The following is a 17821-nucleotide window of genomic DNA, read 5'->3' as shown; positions in this document are numbered from 1 at the left end:
GTATTGTTGGCCAGGAGATTGACATTGTATTTGTTATTGTTGTATTGTTGGACAGGGGATTGACATTGTATTTGTTATTGTTGTATTGTTGGACAGGGGATTGACATTCTATTTGTTATTGTTGTATTATTGGCCAGGAGATTGACATTGTATTTGTTATTATTGTATTGTTGGCCAGGGGATTGACATTGTATTTGTTATTGTTGTATTGTTGGACAGGGGATTGACATTGTATTTGTTATTGTTGTATTGTTGGCCAGGGGATTGACATTGTATTTGTTATTGTTGTATTGTTGGCCAGGGGATTGACATTGTATTTGTTATTGTTGTATTGTTGTCCAGGAGATTGACACTGTATTTGTTACTGTTGTATTGTTGGCCAGGGGATTGACACTGTATTTGTTATTGTTGTATTGTTGGCCAGGGGATTGACATTGTATTTGTTATTGTTGTATTGTTGACCAGGGGATTGACATTGTATTTGTTATTGTTGTATTGTTGGCCAGGGGATTGACATTGTATTTGTTATTGTTGTGTTGTTGGCCAGGGGATTGACATTGTATTTGTTATTGTTGTATTGTTGGCCACGGGATTGACATTGTATTTGTTATTGTTGTGTTGTTGGCCAGGGGATTGACACTGTATTTGTTATTGTTGTATTGTTGGCCAGGGGATTGACATTGTATTTGTTATTGTTGTATTGTTGGCCAGGGGATTGACATTGTATTTGTTATTGTTGTATTGTTGGCCAGGGGATTGACATTGTATTTGTTATTGTTGTATTGTTGGCCAGGGGATTGACATTGTATTTGTTATTGTTGTATTGTTGGCCAGGGGATTGACACTGTATTTGTTATTGTTGTATTGTTGGCCAGGGGATTGACATTGTATTTGTTATTGTTGTATTGTTGGCCAGGGGATTGACACTGTATTTGTTATTGTTGTATTGTTGGCCAGGGGATTGACATTGTATTTGTTATTGTTGTATTGTTGGCCAGGGGATTGACATTGTATTTGTTATTGTTGTATTGTTGGCCAGGGGATTGACATTGTATTTGTTATTGTTGTATTGTTGGCCAGGAGATTGACATTGTATTTGTTATTGTTGTATTGTTGGCCAGGGGATTGACATTGTATTTGTTATTGTTGTATTGTTGGCCAGGGGATTGACACTGTATTTGTTATTGTTGTATTGTTGGCCAGGGGATTGACATTGTATTTGTTATTGTTGTATTGTTGGCCAGGGGATTGACATTGTATTTGTTATTGTTGTATTGTTGGCCAGGGGATTGACATTGTATTTGTTATTGTTGTATTGTTGGCCAGGGGATTGACACTGTATTTGTTATTGTTGTATTGTTGGCCAGGGGATTGACATTGTATTTGTTATTGTTGTATTGTTGGCCAGGGGATTGACACTGTATTTGTTATTGTTGTATTGTTGGCCAGGGGATTGACATTGTATTTGTTATTGTTGTATTGTTGGCCAGGGGATTGACATTGTATTTGTTATTGTTGTATTGTTGGCCAGGGGATTGACATTGTATTTGTTATTGTTGTATTGTTGGCCAGGGGATTGACATTGTATTTGTTATTGTTGTATTGTTGGCAAGGGGATTGACATTGTATTTGTTACCGCGGATTGTTTGTTGGTGGGTGCAAATCTGGATGAAAATGTGAAAAAGGAGGAGAATAAATATATTTTTAAGAAACCGTGCCCCGATACGATGCTGCCTCCACCCTTCCCCAGACCGACCCCTCCTCCACAGCTCACTTCCTCACCATCGCAATATTCGCCGCCCAATAAGGATTTATCAAGATCGGCAATGCCAGTAAACCCCCCCCCCCCTCAAACCTCGTACCAGAAAGGACCATCGCGATCGTGGGGCCTTCCTCCGAGATCGGCCCATTGACCTTTCGAAAGAAAAGACTTTGGGACAAAGATGGGGAGGTTCTGAAACACTAACAGAAGCCTGGGCAGCACGGTCATTTTCACTGTCTGTACCCACCCAGCCAGCGAGAGCGGCCAAACTTCCCACCTCTTAAAATTCCCCTTTATCCCCTCCACCAACCCTGCCAAGTTCAACCTGTGCAGCTGGGTCCAGCTCCGTGCCACCTGGATACCGAGAGAACTGATACTCGTCCCCACCACCTGAAACGGCAACCCCCCTAATCTCCTTTCCTGCCCTCTGGCATTGATCAGCAACACCTCACAATTTATATCCCGAAAACTGGCCAAATTCCCCCCAAATCTCCATAATTCCGCTAATGCTGCCCATCGGTACGAAATATATTATAACAAGACATCTGCATACAGCAAAACCCTACACTCGGCCCCCTGATCAATCCTTCTCCAGTCCCTCAACACCTTTTGCGCCATTGCCAATGGTTCTATCGCAAGGCGAAAAGCAACGGGGAGAGTGGCACCCCTGCCCCATCCCATGGTGTAGTCCAAAGTACCCCAAACTCTAACCCCAGACTTTTAACCCTTAAATTGCCCACTGAAGTTTAATTCACAAGGTGAGATCACATGGGATCAGGGGTAATTTATTAGCTTGGATAGAAGACTGGCTGTCGGCTAGGAGACAAAGAGTCGGGATAAATGGGTCTTTTTCTGGATGGCAAGATATAACTAGTGGGTTGCCACAGGGTTCAGTCTGGGCCCCAGCAGAAGGTTCTCTGGATACATTTGCAGATGACACAAAAATAATTGGGACAGTAAGTTGCAATGAGGAACTAAGAACCGTACAAACGGATATAGATAGATTAGGAGTGGGCCAAAATGTGACAGCTGCAGTTTAATGTGGGTAAGTGTGAGGTCAGGCATTTTGGTCGGAAAATCGGGGAGAGACTTCAAGGTGGTCCGATACAGAGGCATCTGGGGGTCCTCGTTCATGCGTCACAGAAAACTAGCAATGCAGGTACAGCAGATAATAAAGAAAGAGAATGGAATGTTGCCATTTCGAGCAAAAGGAATTGAGTATTGTCCTGTGGGAGTACCTTTAAGAACTAAATGGGTGTGTATATAAATATCTGTAGTGAGAGTACCTTTAAGAAATGGGTGTTTATTACTGCTGTGATGTCAGAGAGTGGGTGGAGCTGGGCTGTCTGTCAGCTTTTTACTTTCGCTTTAGTCTTTTTGCTGCAGGATGGGGTTGGTTTCATTTTAGTTTTGTAGAAGCTGCAATCACAGCAGGATGTGTGAGAATCTCTGCAAGCTTATGAATGTGTATTTGCTGATTTCAATGTGGTAACTGTTCTCAGTAGTGAGGTTAAACCTGAGGTGCTTCTGTGAAAGGTTTTGTTTGAAGTTTTATGGATGTTAAAAGGAAAGCTCAAGGATTACTTAGTGTTGTATTCTTTGGGGTTGTATTTGAATTAATGATTGCTAAGATGTTCACTGTATGTTTTAAAAAGGTTAACTTGAGTTCATGGAATAAACATTGATTTGCTTTAAAAAATACTTTTCCATTTCTGCTGTCCCACACCTGTAGAGTGGGCCGTGTGCTCCCCGTACCACAATCTATTAAAAGTTGTGGGTCTGGTGACCTCCATGATGCACTTTGGGGTTCTCTAAACCCTGGCCCATAACAGTATAAAGGTAAGGAGGTGTTGTTGCAACGATACAAGACATTGGTGAGACTACACCGGGAGTACTGCGCACAGTTTTGTCCCCTTATTTGAGGAGGGATGGAGTTGTATTGGAGGCAGTTCAGAGGAGGTTCACTAGATTGATTCCAGAGATGAGGGTTTGTCGTAAGAGGAGAGATTGAACAGTTTAGGCTGAGACTCTGGAGTTGAGAAGAATGAGGGGAGATCAAATTGAGGTACACAAGATGCGAAAAGGTATGGATAAAGTAGACAGGATCTGGTGCTTCCTCTTGTGGGGAATTCCAGAACGAGAGGTCATAATCTTAGGATAAGAGGTAGCAGATTTGAAACAGAGAGGAGGAGAAACTACTTCTCCCAAAGGGTTGTGAATCTGTGGAATTCGCTACCCCAGAGAGCGGTGCATGCTGGGAGAGCGAGTCAATTTAAGGAGGAGTTAGACAGATTTTTAACGGGTAATGGGTTGAAGGGTTATGGAGAACAGGCAGGACGGTGGAGTTGAGGCCAGGATGGGATCAGCCATGATCACATTGAGGGTGTTCGGCTCGGGAGGCTAAATTGCCGACTCCTGCCCCAAGGTCATGTGTTCCAGGGAGGAGTTGCTCTGACTGATTTCACAATCCAGCTCTGGCCTGTAGCATTGTAGGTAACAGATGAGGAACATGTCAGTCATGATAGAATGACGGAGCAGACTCGATGGGCCGAATTGCCTAATTGTGCTCATATATCTGATGAACTTCTCCGTCCAAGTTGATTGCAATGCAAGTGTTCTTCAGAACAGGTTGCCTGATGGAGTAAGGGATGAAAATGGTGTTAAGAAGTCTTGAATGAACATGCGTTGTAATTGTCTGCTGCTTGTATTGTACAGGATCACTGAGACATTAACTCCGTTCCACCGAATTATTCACCCAGAGGAGATGTGGCTGTACAAGAACCCTCGGAGCGAGAGGGATACTGTCCCGACTTGGCACATGTTTGTAAGTGTGAACACTTCGGCATGCTGAGTAAAGCGGTGTTGTGTTACCCAGTTAACAAAGAAAGGGGTTGTCCTAAAAACGAAGGTGGCACCGCGTCCAGAGGTGGCGATTTTTGGAGTGTCGGGAGCCCAGGGGACGAGAGAGGCTGACGTTTTGGCCTTTGCCTCCTTGGTAGCCCGGAGACGGATCTTATTGGCGTGGAGGGAGTCGGAACCCCTGAAATCGGGGGTGTGGGTCCGTGACTTGGCCGGGTTTCTCATGCTTGAGAAAATTAAGTTTGCCCCGAGAGGATCAGCGTTCGTTCGGCGGTGCTGCCGTTTATCGACTTCTTCGGGGAAAACAAAACTGTTAGCAGTTCGAATAGGGGGGGGGGGTGTTCAGGAATGGGGGTAGGGGGAGTTAGTTTAGTTTTGTTTAGACGGGAACAGCGAGAAGAGATGGAGGGACTTGGGGGAGTGCGTGTATAGGCCAAGTTGGCGGGGTATGGTTGGTTGGGGGGGGGTTACGCACTGAATAATGTTTCCCTTTGTATTTGTATCTTTTGTTGTTATAAAACCATAAATGCCTTCAAAAATGTTTGTTTTTAAAAAAATAAACGGGTTGTCCTTGCTTTTCGGAAGATCAGTTCAGTCAAAGAAGCCACCTTCTGGACAGAGCGAGGCAGTTGGGTCGGGCAGACGCAATGTCTCTGAAACCGAATGTGGTGCCTCCCTCCAGCTGGCAGCCTGGCTCAGTGCAGCTGATGCTGGACTGTGTGAGATTGAGCTTCACTCGGACTAGAGTTCTCGCGCGCAGTGAGTGGGCGGAGGAAGGGGGCTATTTATCATCAAAACCCCTCTCTCGTTGCGTCTCCCTCGATACAAGGTGCAGAGCCAGCTTGCCCGTTTTCTAATTTGGGGAATGACCTTTACCGTTCTCCCTTCAACAGGCCATTTCCTTCCTGACGCCATTGATGGTGATACTTCTGATGAAGGTGCTGAATCGCACAGAAAACGACGATGTGAAGGAAGGTTGTTTAGGTGAGCGGCGCCAATTTCAACTCTGCCGATTTAAATCGACAGACAAAAAAATAAAACCGCTCACGTGCCCGGAACGCGCCAAAGCGCTTCCCAGCAATGGTCGCTTCTCACTGTTGTAATGTTGGCAATCACCGCAGCCACCGTGTGCACAGCAAGATCCCGGCAATAAATCAACCAATAGTTGCTTCGCTTTCAGCGGCGCTGGTAGAGAGGTGAACAATTGGCGTCTGGGGGGAGCCTCCCTGGCTCCGGTTGGAATTAGTGCCATGGGACCTGGGAGGGTGGAGAGCTTGCGTTTAACATTCCCGTGCGAAAGGCCGCACCTCCGACTGTGCAGCCCTTCCTCAGTGCTTCGCAGGAATGTTGGCCTCGATGACGTGAATTTGGCCAGCTTTGAGGCACATGAGCAAGTGTGCTGCTTGGTCTTCGAGATTGCGGGGGGGGGGGGCAGGGGGAGCAGCGAGTCAGTCTTGATCCTGCTCCTGATGTTGATCCAGTGACGCCAGCGTGTCGTGTGGACAGCACCCGGCTCAAATGGGGCAGCTAGTTGAGCTACTGTTGTCCGCTCCACTCTCCTGGCCTGGCGAAGGGTTAAGAAGCCAGCTCGATTTCTCACTGGGCAGTGTCCCCGGTTTAAGTGTAAACTCTGCTGAGATTGCGCCTCCTGCCGATTCCGATTGCTGAGGTCGGCCTGCAAGGAATGACAACATTCTGTCACGATGAGAGAAACAGACCCCAGCGGCAACTGTTCAGTTGGGCGGCACAGTGGTTGGCGCTGCTGCCTCACAGCGCCAGGGATCTGGGTTCAGTTCCAGCCTCGACTGACTGTGTGGAGTTTCAGTTCATCGAGATTGATCCAGGGTCCAAGATAGATTACAACACTAACGCCAGGAAGGGGGGAAACCTTGGATTGGTTGTTTTTATACAACTGAGTGCCCCGCTCGGCCATTTCACAGAGGGCCGGTGAAGAGACAACCACATTGCTGTGGGTCAGACCAGGTAAGAACGGCAGATTTCCTTCCCGAAAGGACGTTAGCGAACCAGATGGCGTTTTGACAACAATCGATGATACTCCCATGGTCACTGTTACCGAGAGCAACACCCCTGGCCAGGATGAGTCCGTTCCCATCCGCGTGGCTGTCCTGTTTGGATGGCACGTCCGTCGTCCCTACCGGCCTCCCTCAACTCCGGGCAGTGTCGGATCAGTGATTCTCTTCAGCAGATTTTCTGTTCTACTGGTTTGAAAGCTCACGTAGTTGTTGTGTTTCCACTTGCAGCTGCGTCGCTGGGCCTGGTTTTGAACGGAGTGATTACAAACACATTGAAACTGGTGATCGGAAGGTAAGGAAGGCTCTGCGCTGGCTTGCTGGAGGTTAAACGTATATCTACTTTATTCCCAGCACAATCGATAATGTACACAAACTGCCACCAGACATAAACACTTCTCAAACAGTTTGTCAATCTTCCCCTTCCTCACCCCTAAATTACCCCAAACAGTCCCCACCCCCCAGCCCATCCTCCGGAAAAACACCTTTGGAAGGAATGTTGGAGGGGACTGGAAAGCAAATTAAAACCTCGGCAAAATGTCCAGCTTCATGGTCTGTACCCTCCTTCCCGGCCAGGGACAGCGGCAGGAAGTCCCACCTCGTCAAATCCCCTCTGACCCTCCCTCTTCCTGACTGGCCAGGTTCCATTGTGGCCCAGCATTCACCGGAAACACCTCACATTTTGCCACGTTCAGTTTATACCCAGCAAATGCGCCCAACTTCCCCAGTAGGTCCATTGTTTTCTCCATGCACTCCAGCGGGTTAGAAACGTATCGCAAAGGGGCATCACGGTGGCGCAGTGACTAGCTCTGCTGCCTCACGGCGCCGAGGTCCCAGGTTCGATCCCGGCCCAGGGTCACTGCCCGTGTGGAGTTTGCACATTCTCCCCGTGTCTGCGTGTGCCTCACCCCCACAACACAGAAGGTTGCGCAGGGTAGGTGGATTGGCCACGCTAAATTGCCCCTTAATTGGAAAAAATGAATTGGGTACTCTAACTTTATTTAAGAAAAAGAAATGTAGAGCAATAAATCATGCGCATACAGAGACACCCTGTGCTCCCTCCCCTCACAATGCCCCTTCACTCTCTTGACTCCCGCAATGTCATCACCAGGGGCTCAATAGCCAACGCAAACACTAACGGGGACATCAAGCATCCCTGCCTTGTTTTCCAATGCAACCTAAAATACCCCAATCTTGTTTGTCCTTGCTCTCACCGTGGGGGATGCACACAGCAACCGCACCCATGAAACAAACAGAATAATAATAATATTGGTCCAAACCTAAACCACCTCAGCTTCTCGAACAGGTACCTCCATTCCACCCGCTCAACGGCCTTCTCCGTATCCAGTGATATGATGACCCCCGGCACCCTACCCCGTGACGGGGTCAGTACCACATTCAACAGCCTCCCGATGTTGCTCGACAACAGCTCCCTCCGCCAACGACTCATTGCACACATCCAGGAGATGGAGTGGTAATTCTGGCAAAAACGGTTTGTACAATTCTACTGGAAAGCCGTCAGGCCCCTGTGCCTCCCCCGACTGCATCAACCCCACCCGCTCCGTCATCTCCTCCAATCTCAATGCTGCCTCCAATCTCTGCCCCTTCCCTCACTCCGTCTCCCTATATTCATGCTGAACCCTCTCTCGAGCATCGAAGATGACTTCTCTATTGTCATTCGGTGAAACTGCCCCTGCACCTTCCTTTCAGCCAACAGCTCCCTAGTCGGGGCCAGCGAGTACCCACCCCCATCCACCTCTACAATAACATCCACCAACCTCTGCCTCTCCTCCCTCTCAACATTGTCCCTGTGGGCCTTATAAGACCCCCCCCCCCCCCCCCCCCCCCCCGGACCACCACATTCGGTACCTCCCAGAACGTGGCGGAGGAAATCTCCCTGTTCTGATTGAGCTCTACAGAGTTCCTTATTGCCAATGCCACCAGGAGTGGTGAATTAAACCTGCAGCCGGGTCTCTGAGCCCGCACCGATTCGAACCTCATGTCCACATGACGTGGTGCATGGTCTGAAATCAGTATCCCTGCATATTCTGCCCCCCCAGACTCCCTCCAGCAGCACCAACTACCCCACAAAAAAAATCAATCCGGGAGTTAGCCGACCTGGCCATTAGCTTGGGGCTGGACCTATCCCTCCGAGGGTCCAACATGCAATTAGAATCGCCCCCAATTATCAGCTGATGTGAATCCTCGTCTGGGATAGATGCGAACAGCTTCTCAACAAAGTCCGTGTCCCAGCCTCTGCTCCCATGTCTTATGGTCCATGTTGGCCTTTCCCCGCCCTGACAGTGTTCCTCACTCTGGATTATCTGCCTCCTCCCTGAATGCATCTTTGCTGTTCAGCTCTGTCACCCATTGACAACAGCGAGTTGCACAAGGCACCCGCTCTCTGGGTAAAGTTTCTGATTTGGAGCGTGAGTCGATGACTTGCGTTTATTGCCTGCCTCTCACCGCCTCCCAGTGTTTGTGGGGGAATGCAGCCATGTGGCAGTGTACTTTGCGGTGGGAATGGTTAAGCTGTTGTGTGGTCCTCCCTGTTCACAGGCCACGGCCAGACTATTTCTACCGCTGCTTCCCGGACGGAGTGGTGACCGAGGACATGCAGTGCACAGGAAACCCTGGCATCATATTGGAGGGAAGGAAGAGTTTCCCCAGTGGCCATTCTTCATGTAAGTTCACCATACCTTCATCGTTTTGCCCAGTAGACAGATCAGGAACGCCCAGGTCTTTCATGGAATGTGTGCGTCGCTGGCGTCAGTCTCCGTGATCGCATTTGGAGCCTTGGTGAGTTCCTGCAGTGCACCTTGTAGATGGTGCACACGGCTGCCGTTGTGCGTCGGTGGGGGGGGGGGGGGGGGGGGGGGGAGTGAATGTTTGTGGAAGGGGAGCAATCAAGCGGGGCTGCTTTGTCCTGGATGGTGTCGAGCTTCTTGAGTGTTGTTGGAGCTGCGCTCATCCAGGCAAGTGGAGAGTATTCCCTCACACTCCTGACTTGTGCCTTGTTGATGGTGGACAGGCTTTGGGGGGTCAGGAGGTGAGTTACTCACTGCAGGATTCCCAGCCTCTGACCTGCTCTTGCAGCCACAGCATTAATATTTTTAAAAATTCATTTCCGGGATGTGTGTGTCGCTGGCTAGGCCAGCATTTATTGCCCATCCCTAGTTGCCCCTTGAGAAGGTGGTGATGAGCTGCCTTCTTGAACCGCTGTAGTCCCTGTGGTGTAGGTACACCCACTGTGCTGTCAGGGAGGGAGTTCCAGGATGTTGCCCCAGCGACAGTGAAGGAACGGCCGATATATTTCCAAGTCGGGATGGGGAGTGACTTGGAGGGGAACCTCCAGGTGGTGGGGTTCCCAGGTATCTGCTGCTCTTGTCCTTGTATTTAAAAACAAATAAATTGAGAGTACCCAATTTTTTTTTTCCCAATTAAGGTAATTTAGCGTGGCCAATCCACCGACCCTGCATATCCTTGGGTTGTGGGGGTGAGGCACACGCAGACACGGGGAGAATGTGCAGACTCCACACGGGCAGTGACCCGGGGCCGGGATCAAACCCGGGTTCTCAGTGCCGTAAGGCAGCAGTGCTAACCACTGCGCCACCTCTTGTCTTTCTAGATGGCAGACGTGGCATTAGAAGGTGCTGTCTTCGGAGCCTTGGTGAGTTCCTGCCGTGCATCTTGTAGATGGCACACACGGCTTGTCCCACTCAGTTTTTGGTCAATGATAACTCCCAGGATGTTGATTGTGGGGGATTCAGCGATGGTGATGCCACTGAATGTCAGGGGGAGATGGTGAGATCCTCTCTTGTTGGAGATGGTCATTGCCTGGCACTTGGGAGTGGTGCGAATGCCATTAATCAGCCCGAGGTGCAAGGTCAACATTCTGGGTGAAGGGACCATTCAGTGGCCCTTTGAAAGATTTGACGCAATGTTCCGCTCTTGCTTGGTCTCTTAACTACATTAGCTTGCTGAGTTTTGTAGTGATCTCTGTATATCAATATACATGATCAATGTATGTAAATGTAGTACAGTCAATTCAATACTAGATGTCTCACAATCAGATGGTATAAAAAAGACTTTCCCGCTCTTTCTGAGAGAGTGTGCTTCAGGAGAGTGAACAGACAAGACCTAGATTAGCTAGAGAGAGAGAGAGAAGTTATAAGTTATTTCATTATTACATTATACAGTTAGTTAGTTATCTTTACTGTATTTTATTTCTTTTACTAGTTGAGTATTACCTTGGGCAGCATGGTAGCACAAGTGGCTAGCATTGTGGCTTCACAGCGCCAGGGTCCCAGGTTCGATCCCCCGCTGGGTCACTGTCTGTGCGGAGTCTGCACGTTCTCCCCGGGTCTGCGTGGGTTTCCTCCGGGTGCTCCGGTTTCCTCCCACAGTCCAAAGATGTGCAGGTTAGGTGGATTGGCCAGGATAAATTGCCCTTAGTGTCCAAAAGGTTGAGGAGGGGTTATTGGGTTACGGGGATAGGGTGGAAGTGAGGGCTTAAGTGGGTCGGTGCAGACTAGATGGGCCGAATGGCCTCCTTCTGAACTGTATGTTCTATGAAGTACAAAGGACTCTCAGAATATTATTCATATTACTCATTAAATTAGTTCATATTTAAAAGAAGACTATTGTTTATTTCACCAACTCGGCTGGTTCAAAGAGTAATTATGTATATTACGTAACAAGTTTCTCTGTGTTCTAAGATACTGACTGTAGTGGGTGCCTGATTCCATGTACTGAAACTTTGGAATTTGATGTTCAGTCAGTCATTGGCCAGGATCTCAATGGAACAGACTTGGAAAGGCTCAGTGGCCTGCAGTTCCTCTGTTCGCAGCAGGTGGCGTCAGTACATAGCCAAGTCTGCCCTGAATTGTCCAGCTTAAACTCATTGGCAGATTCCAGCAGCAAAGGAACTTATTGCTCCAGTTGGTGTACAAAGGACAAAGAAAATTACAGCACAGGAACAGGCCCTTCGGCCCTCCCAGCCTGCGCCGATCCTGATCCTTTATCGAAACCTGTCGCCTATTTTCCAAGGATCTACTTCCCTCTGTTCCCTGCCCGTTCATATATCTGTCTAGATGCATCTTGAATGATGCTATCGTGCCCGCCTCTACCACCTCCGCTGGCAAAGCGTTCCAGACACCCACCACCCTCTGTAAAAAAACCTTTCCACGCACATCTCCCTTAAACTTTCCCCCTCTCACCTTGAAATCGTGACCCCTTGTAATTGACACCCCCACTCTTGGAAAAAGCTTGTTGCTATCCACCCTGTCCATACCTCTCATAATTTTGTAGACTTCAATCAGGTCCCCCCTCAACCTCCGTCTTTCCAACGAAAACAATCCTAATCTACTCAACCTTTCTTCATAGCTAGCACCCTCCATACCAGGCAACATCCTGGTGAACCTCCTCTGCACCGCATCCACATCCTTCTGGTAATGTGGCGACCAGAACTGCACGCAGTATTCCAAATGTGGCCTAACCAAAGTCCTGTCCAACTGGAACATGACCTGCCGACTCTTGTACTCAATACCCCGTCCGATGAAGGCAAGCATGCTGTATGCCTTCTTGACCACTCTATCAACCTGCATTGCCACCTTCAGGGTACAATGGACCTGAGCTCCCAGATCTCTCTGTACATCAATTTTCCCCAGGACTCTTCCATTGACCGTACAGTCCGCTCTTGAATTAGATCTTTCAAAATGCATCACCTCGCATTTGCCTGGATTGAACTCCATCTGCCATTTCTCTGCCCAACTCTCCAATCTATATATATTTTGCTGTATTCTCTGACAGTCCTCCTCGCTATCTGGAACTCCACCAATCTTAGTACCATCTGCAAACTTGCTAATCAGACATCTATACCTTCGTCCAGATCATTTATGTATATCACAAACAACAGTGGTCCGAGCACGGATCCCTGTGGAACACCACTAGTCACCTTTCTCCATTTTGAGACACTCCCTTCCACCACTACTCTCTGTCTCCTGTTGCCCAGCCAGTTCTTTATCCATCTAGCTAGTACACCCTGAACCCCATACAACTTCACTTTTTCCATCAACCTGCCATGGAAAACTTTATCAAACGCCTTACTGAAGTCCATGGATATGACATCTACAGCCCTTCCCTCATCAATTAACTTTGTCACTTCCGCAAAGAATTCTATTAGGTTTGTAAGACATGACCTTCCCTGCACAAAACCATGCTGCCTATCACTGATAAGTCTATTTTCTTCCAAATGTGAATAGATCCTACCCCTCAGTATCTTCTCCAACAGTTTGCCTACCACTGACGTCAAGCTCACAGGTCTATAATTCCCTGGATTATCCCTGCTACCCTTCTTAAACAAAGGGACAACATTAGCAATTCTCCAGTCCTCCGGGACCTCACCTGTGCTCAAGGATGCTGCAAAGATATCTGTTAAGGCCCCAGCTATTTTGTCCCTCGCTTCCTCTCAGTAACCTGGGATAAATCCCATCCGGGCCTGGGGACTTGTCCACCTTAATGCCTTTTAGAATACCCAAAACTTACCCCTTTTTTATGCCGACTTGACCTAGAGTATTTAAACATCCATCCTTAGCCTCAACATCCGCCATGTCCCTCTCCTTGGTGAATACCGATGCAAAGTACTTATTAAGAATCTCACCCATTTCCTCTGACTCCACGCATAAATTCCCTCTTTTGTCTTTGAGTGGGCCAATCCTTTCTCTAGTTACCCTCTTGCTCCTTCTGTACGAATAAAAGGCTTTGGGATTTTCCTTAACCCTGTTAGCCAAAGATATTTCATGACCCCTTTTATCCCTCTTTATTGTGCGTTTGAGATTTGTCCTACTTTTCCGATATTCCTCCAAAGCTTCATCAGTTTTGAGTCGCCTAGATCGTATGCTTCCTTTTTCATTTTAGCTAGTCTCACAATTCCACCCGTCATCCAGGTTCCCTAATCTTGCCATTTCTATCCCTCATTTTCACAGGGACATAGAATTTACAGTGCAGAAGGAGGCCATTCGGCCCATCGAGTCTGCACCGGCTCTTGGAAAGATCACCCTACCGAAGGCCACACCTCCACCCTATCCCCATAACCCCTTAACCCAGTAACCACACCCAACACTAAGGGCAATTTTAGACACTAAGGACAATTTAACATGGCCAATCCACCTAACCTGCACATCTTTGGACTGTGGGAGGAAACCGGAGCACCCGGAGGAAACCCACGCACACACGGGGAGGACGTGCAGACTCCACACAGACAGTGACCCAAGCCGGGAATCGAACATGGGACCCTGGAGCTGTGAAGCAATTGTGCTATCCACAATGCTACCGTGCTGCCCCTGTACTGTACTCTAATGTCTGTCCTGTACTCTAATCAACCTTTCCTTAAAAGACTCCCACATTTCAAATGTAGATTTACCTTTAAACAGCTGCTCCCAATCCACATTCCCGAGCTCCTGCCGAATTTTGTTAAACTTGGCCTTTCCCCAATTTAGCACTTCCTTTAGGACCACTCTGGTCTTTGTCCATGAGTATTCTAAAACTCACGGAATTGCGATCGCTATTCCCAAAGCAATCACCGACTGAAACTTCAACCACCTGGCCGGGATCATTCCCTAATACCAGGTCCAGTATGGCCCCTTCCCGAGTTGGACTACTTACATACTGCGCTAAAAAACTCTCCTGGATGCTCCTTACAAATTCTGCTCCATCTACGCCTCCAACACTACATGAGCCCCATTCAACGTTGGGTAAGTTAAAATCTCCCATCACGATTATCCTATTGCTCCTACATTTTTCTATAATCTGTCTACATATTTGTACCTCTACTTCACGCTCGCTTTAGGGAGAGCTGTAGTAAAGTCCCAACAATGTTACTGCACCCTTCCTATTTCTTAGCTCTACCCATATTGTCTCTGCTCGAATGCTCCATCGTGCCCTCCTTAATCACAGCTGTGATATCATCTCTGACCAGTAATGCAACTCCTCCACCCCTTTTCCCTCCCTCTCTATCCCTCCTGAAGCATCTATACCCTGGGATATTTAGTTGCCAGTCTTGCCTTTCCCTCAACCAAGTCTCAGTAATACCAATAACATCATATTCCCAGGTACTAATCCAAGCCCTGAGTTCATCTGCCTTACCTGCTACACTTCTCGCATTGAAACAAATGCACCTCAGACCACCTGTCCCTTTGCGTTCATCTCTCTTCCCTGTCTACTCTTCCCCTTAGTCACATTGAGTTTATTATCTAGTACCTTACTAGCTTTAGTTGCTGCCTCTTTACTGGCCTCTAACTTCCTAATCTGGTTCCCATCCCCCTGCCACATTAGTTTAAAACCTCCCCAACAGTGTTAGCAAAATCACCCCCTAGGACATTGGTTCCAGTCCTGCCCAGGTGTAGGCCATCCGATTTGTAATGGTCCCACTGCCCCCAGAACCGGTTCCAATGTCCCAAAAATTTGAACCCCTCCCTCCTGCACCATCTCTCAAGCCATGTATTCATTCTGACTATTCTTGAATTTCTATTCTGACTGTCTCGTGGCACTGGTAGCAATCCTGAGATTACTACCTTTGAGGTCCTACTTTTAACTTATCTCCTAACTACCTAAATTCTGATTGTAGGACCTCATCCCGTTTTTTACCAATATCGTTGGTGCCTATATGCACAACGACAACTGGCTGTTCACCCTCCCCCTTCAGTATGTCCTGCAGCCGATCTGAGACATCCCTGACCCGTGCACCCGGGAGGCAACATACCATTCGGGAATCTCGTTTTCGACCACAGAAACGCCTGTCTACTCCCCTTACGATTGAATCCCCTATGACTATAGCCCTGCCAGTCTTTTTCCCGCCCTTCTCTGCAGCAGATCCAGCCACTATGAGCCTGGCTATTACTGCCTTCCCCTGGTGAGTCATCTCCCCCAAGAGTATCCAAAACGGTATACCTGTTTTGGAGGGAGATGACCGCAGGCCTGCACTGCCTTCCTGCTCTTTCTCTGCCTTTTGGTCACCCATTCCCTGTCTCCCTCACCAATCCTAATCTGCGGTGTGACCAACTCACTGAACGTGCTATCCACGACCTCCTCAGCATCGTGGATGCTCCAAAGTGAGTCCATCCGCAGCTCCAGAGCCGTCATGCGGTCTAACAGGAGCTGCAGCTGGACACACCTCCCGCACATAAAGGAGTCAGGGGCATCGGCCGAGTCCCTGAACTCCCACATTGAGCACGAGGAGCATAACACGGGTCTGGGATCTCCTGCCATTTTTACACTCCCAACAGTAAGTTTAAAAAAAAAAAAAATTTTTTACTCCCTTCTCAGCAAGCACTCACTCAGCAAACACTGCGCCCTGCACGATAACACCTCAAGGAAAAGAAAAACTACTTACCAGTCACAGCCAATCACTTAACTGCAGGCTGTGACCTCACGGTTCAACTTCTTACTACTTCTACCTGCCCTCAAGTCTCCTCTTGATCTTTACTCGGCTGGGATCCTGACAGTGATTGTCTTTTATTTTTGGTTAGAGGAGGAGGTAGGGAGGGAAATACTGGAGAAGTGTTTCTGGTTTAACTGTCGCTTGACAACAGCAGCTCCACAAACCACCTTTTGGATGCAGTGATCGCAATGCACGGATGCAAGCCAATCAGCAGCTCCGCTCTACTGCCCTCTGCTGGATGCTTGCCTTGACTTGAACACCTTGGGTGTCTTGCTCAGGTACACTTTCTGGATGCAGTGACCCCAATGCACAGATGCACATTTTCCCCGCAGCAGCCAATCAGCAGCTCCGCTCTACTGCCATCCTCTGGATGCGCTTGCCTTGACTTGAACACCTTTTTTTAAAAAAAAATTATTTATTAAATGTTTTCATAAAATATCAATAACAAAATGAGAAAGAAAAAAGAACCCAACAGGGTTAAGTACAAAACACAATCTTAAAAAAGCAACCCCCCAAACCCCTCCCCCCCCCCCCCCCCCGTACCTAAATAATAAATTAACATGAACACCCCGACTTAAGACAACAGGTGTATACACCCCCTCAGACCCTTCCAGTGTAAATAACATAAACAAAAATAAAGTAAACCCCCCCGAGCTGCTGCTGCCATTGACCAATGTCTATCGCTCTGCCAGGAAGTCTAAGAACGGTTGCCACTGCCTAAAGAACCCTTGTACCGACCCTCTCAAGGCGAATTTCACCCTCTCCAACGTAATAAACCCTGCTATATCGCTGATCCAGGATTCCACGCTTGGGGGCCTCGCATCTTTCCACTGAAGGAGAATCCTTCGCCGGGCGACCAGGGACGCAAAGGCCAGAATTCCGGCCTCTTTCGCCTCCTGCACTCCCGGCTCCTCTGCCACCCCAAATATTGCGAGCCCCCAGCCCGGCTTGACCCTGGTTCCTACCACCCTCGACACCGTCCTCGCTACGCCCTTCCAAAATTCCTCCAGCGCTGGGCATGCCCAGAACATATGGGTGTGATTTGCTGGGCTCCCTGAGCACCTAACACACCTGTCCTCACCCCCAAAGAACCTGCTCATCCTTGTCCCGGTCATGTGTGCCCTGTGCAGCACCTTAAACTGTATGAGGCTGAGCCTCGCGCATGAAGAGGAAGAGTTCACCCTCCCTAGGGCATCTGCCCACGTCCCCTCTTCGATCTCCTCTCCCAACTCCTCGTCCCACTTACCTTTCAACTCCACCACCGAGGCCTCCTCCTCCTCCTGCATCACCTGGTAAGTTTCCGAGGTCTTCCCCACTCCCCCCGAGAGCACCCTGTCCTGTACTGTGTGTGGCAGTAGCTGTGGGAATTCCATCACCTGCCGTCTGGCAAACGCCCTTGCCTGTAAGCTCCTAGCTGAACTACAAACAGCTCGCTCTTCCCCATATTGAGCTTGTACCCCGAAAAGTCCCCGAATTCCCTAAGCATCCTCATTACCTCTGGCATTCCTCCCACCGGGTCCGCCACATACAGCAGCAGGTCGTCCGCATAAAGCGACACCCTATGCTCCTCCCCACCCCGCACCAACCCCCTCCAGTTCCTCGACTCTCTCAGTGCCATAGCCAGGGGTTCAATCGCCAGTGCGAAGAGCAGGGGGGACAGGGGACACCCCTGCCTCGTCCCTCGGTGCAACCGAAAGTACTCGGACCTCCTCCTGTTTGTGGCCACACTCG

At 48.7% G+C, this 17821-nt stretch overlaps 1 protein-coding gene across 6 annotated transcripts in view; it reads left to right on the top strand.

Annotated features, from left to right (window-relative positions):
- The window catches only part of LOC140396838 (phospholipid phosphatase 4-like), a 53225-nt gene that overhangs the window by 22463 nt on the left and 12941 nt on the right, over positions 1-17821 (top strand). For 5 of the 6 annotated variants that reach the window (XM_072485599.1, XM_072485601.1, XM_072485595.1 and 2 more), the window contains 5 exons: positions 4478-4586; positions 5515-5605; positions 6883-6946; positions 9211-9335; positions 10280-10321. In XM_072485599.1, the coding sequence (XP_072341700.1) occupies positions 4478-4586; positions 5515-5605; positions 6883-6946; positions 9211-9335; positions 10280-10321 (431 nt within the window). The remainder of the gene's footprint in view (positions 1-4477; positions 4587-5514; positions 5606-6882; positions 6947-9210; positions 9336-10279; positions 10322-17821) is intronic. The other variant, XM_072485600.1, reaches the window with a different exon arrangement.

The sequence above is a fragment of the Scyliorhinus torazame genome, chromosome 20 (assembly GCF_047496885.1).
Source record: "Scyliorhinus torazame isolate Kashiwa2021f chromosome 20, sScyTor2.1, whole genome shotgun sequence".
Taxonomy (NCBI): domain Eukaryota; kingdom Metazoa; phylum Chordata; class Chondrichthyes; order Carcharhiniformes; family Scyliorhinidae; genus Scyliorhinus; species Scyliorhinus torazame.
Note: the sequence above shows the minus strand (reverse complement) of the source record. Positions and strands in the feature narration are given on the sequence as shown.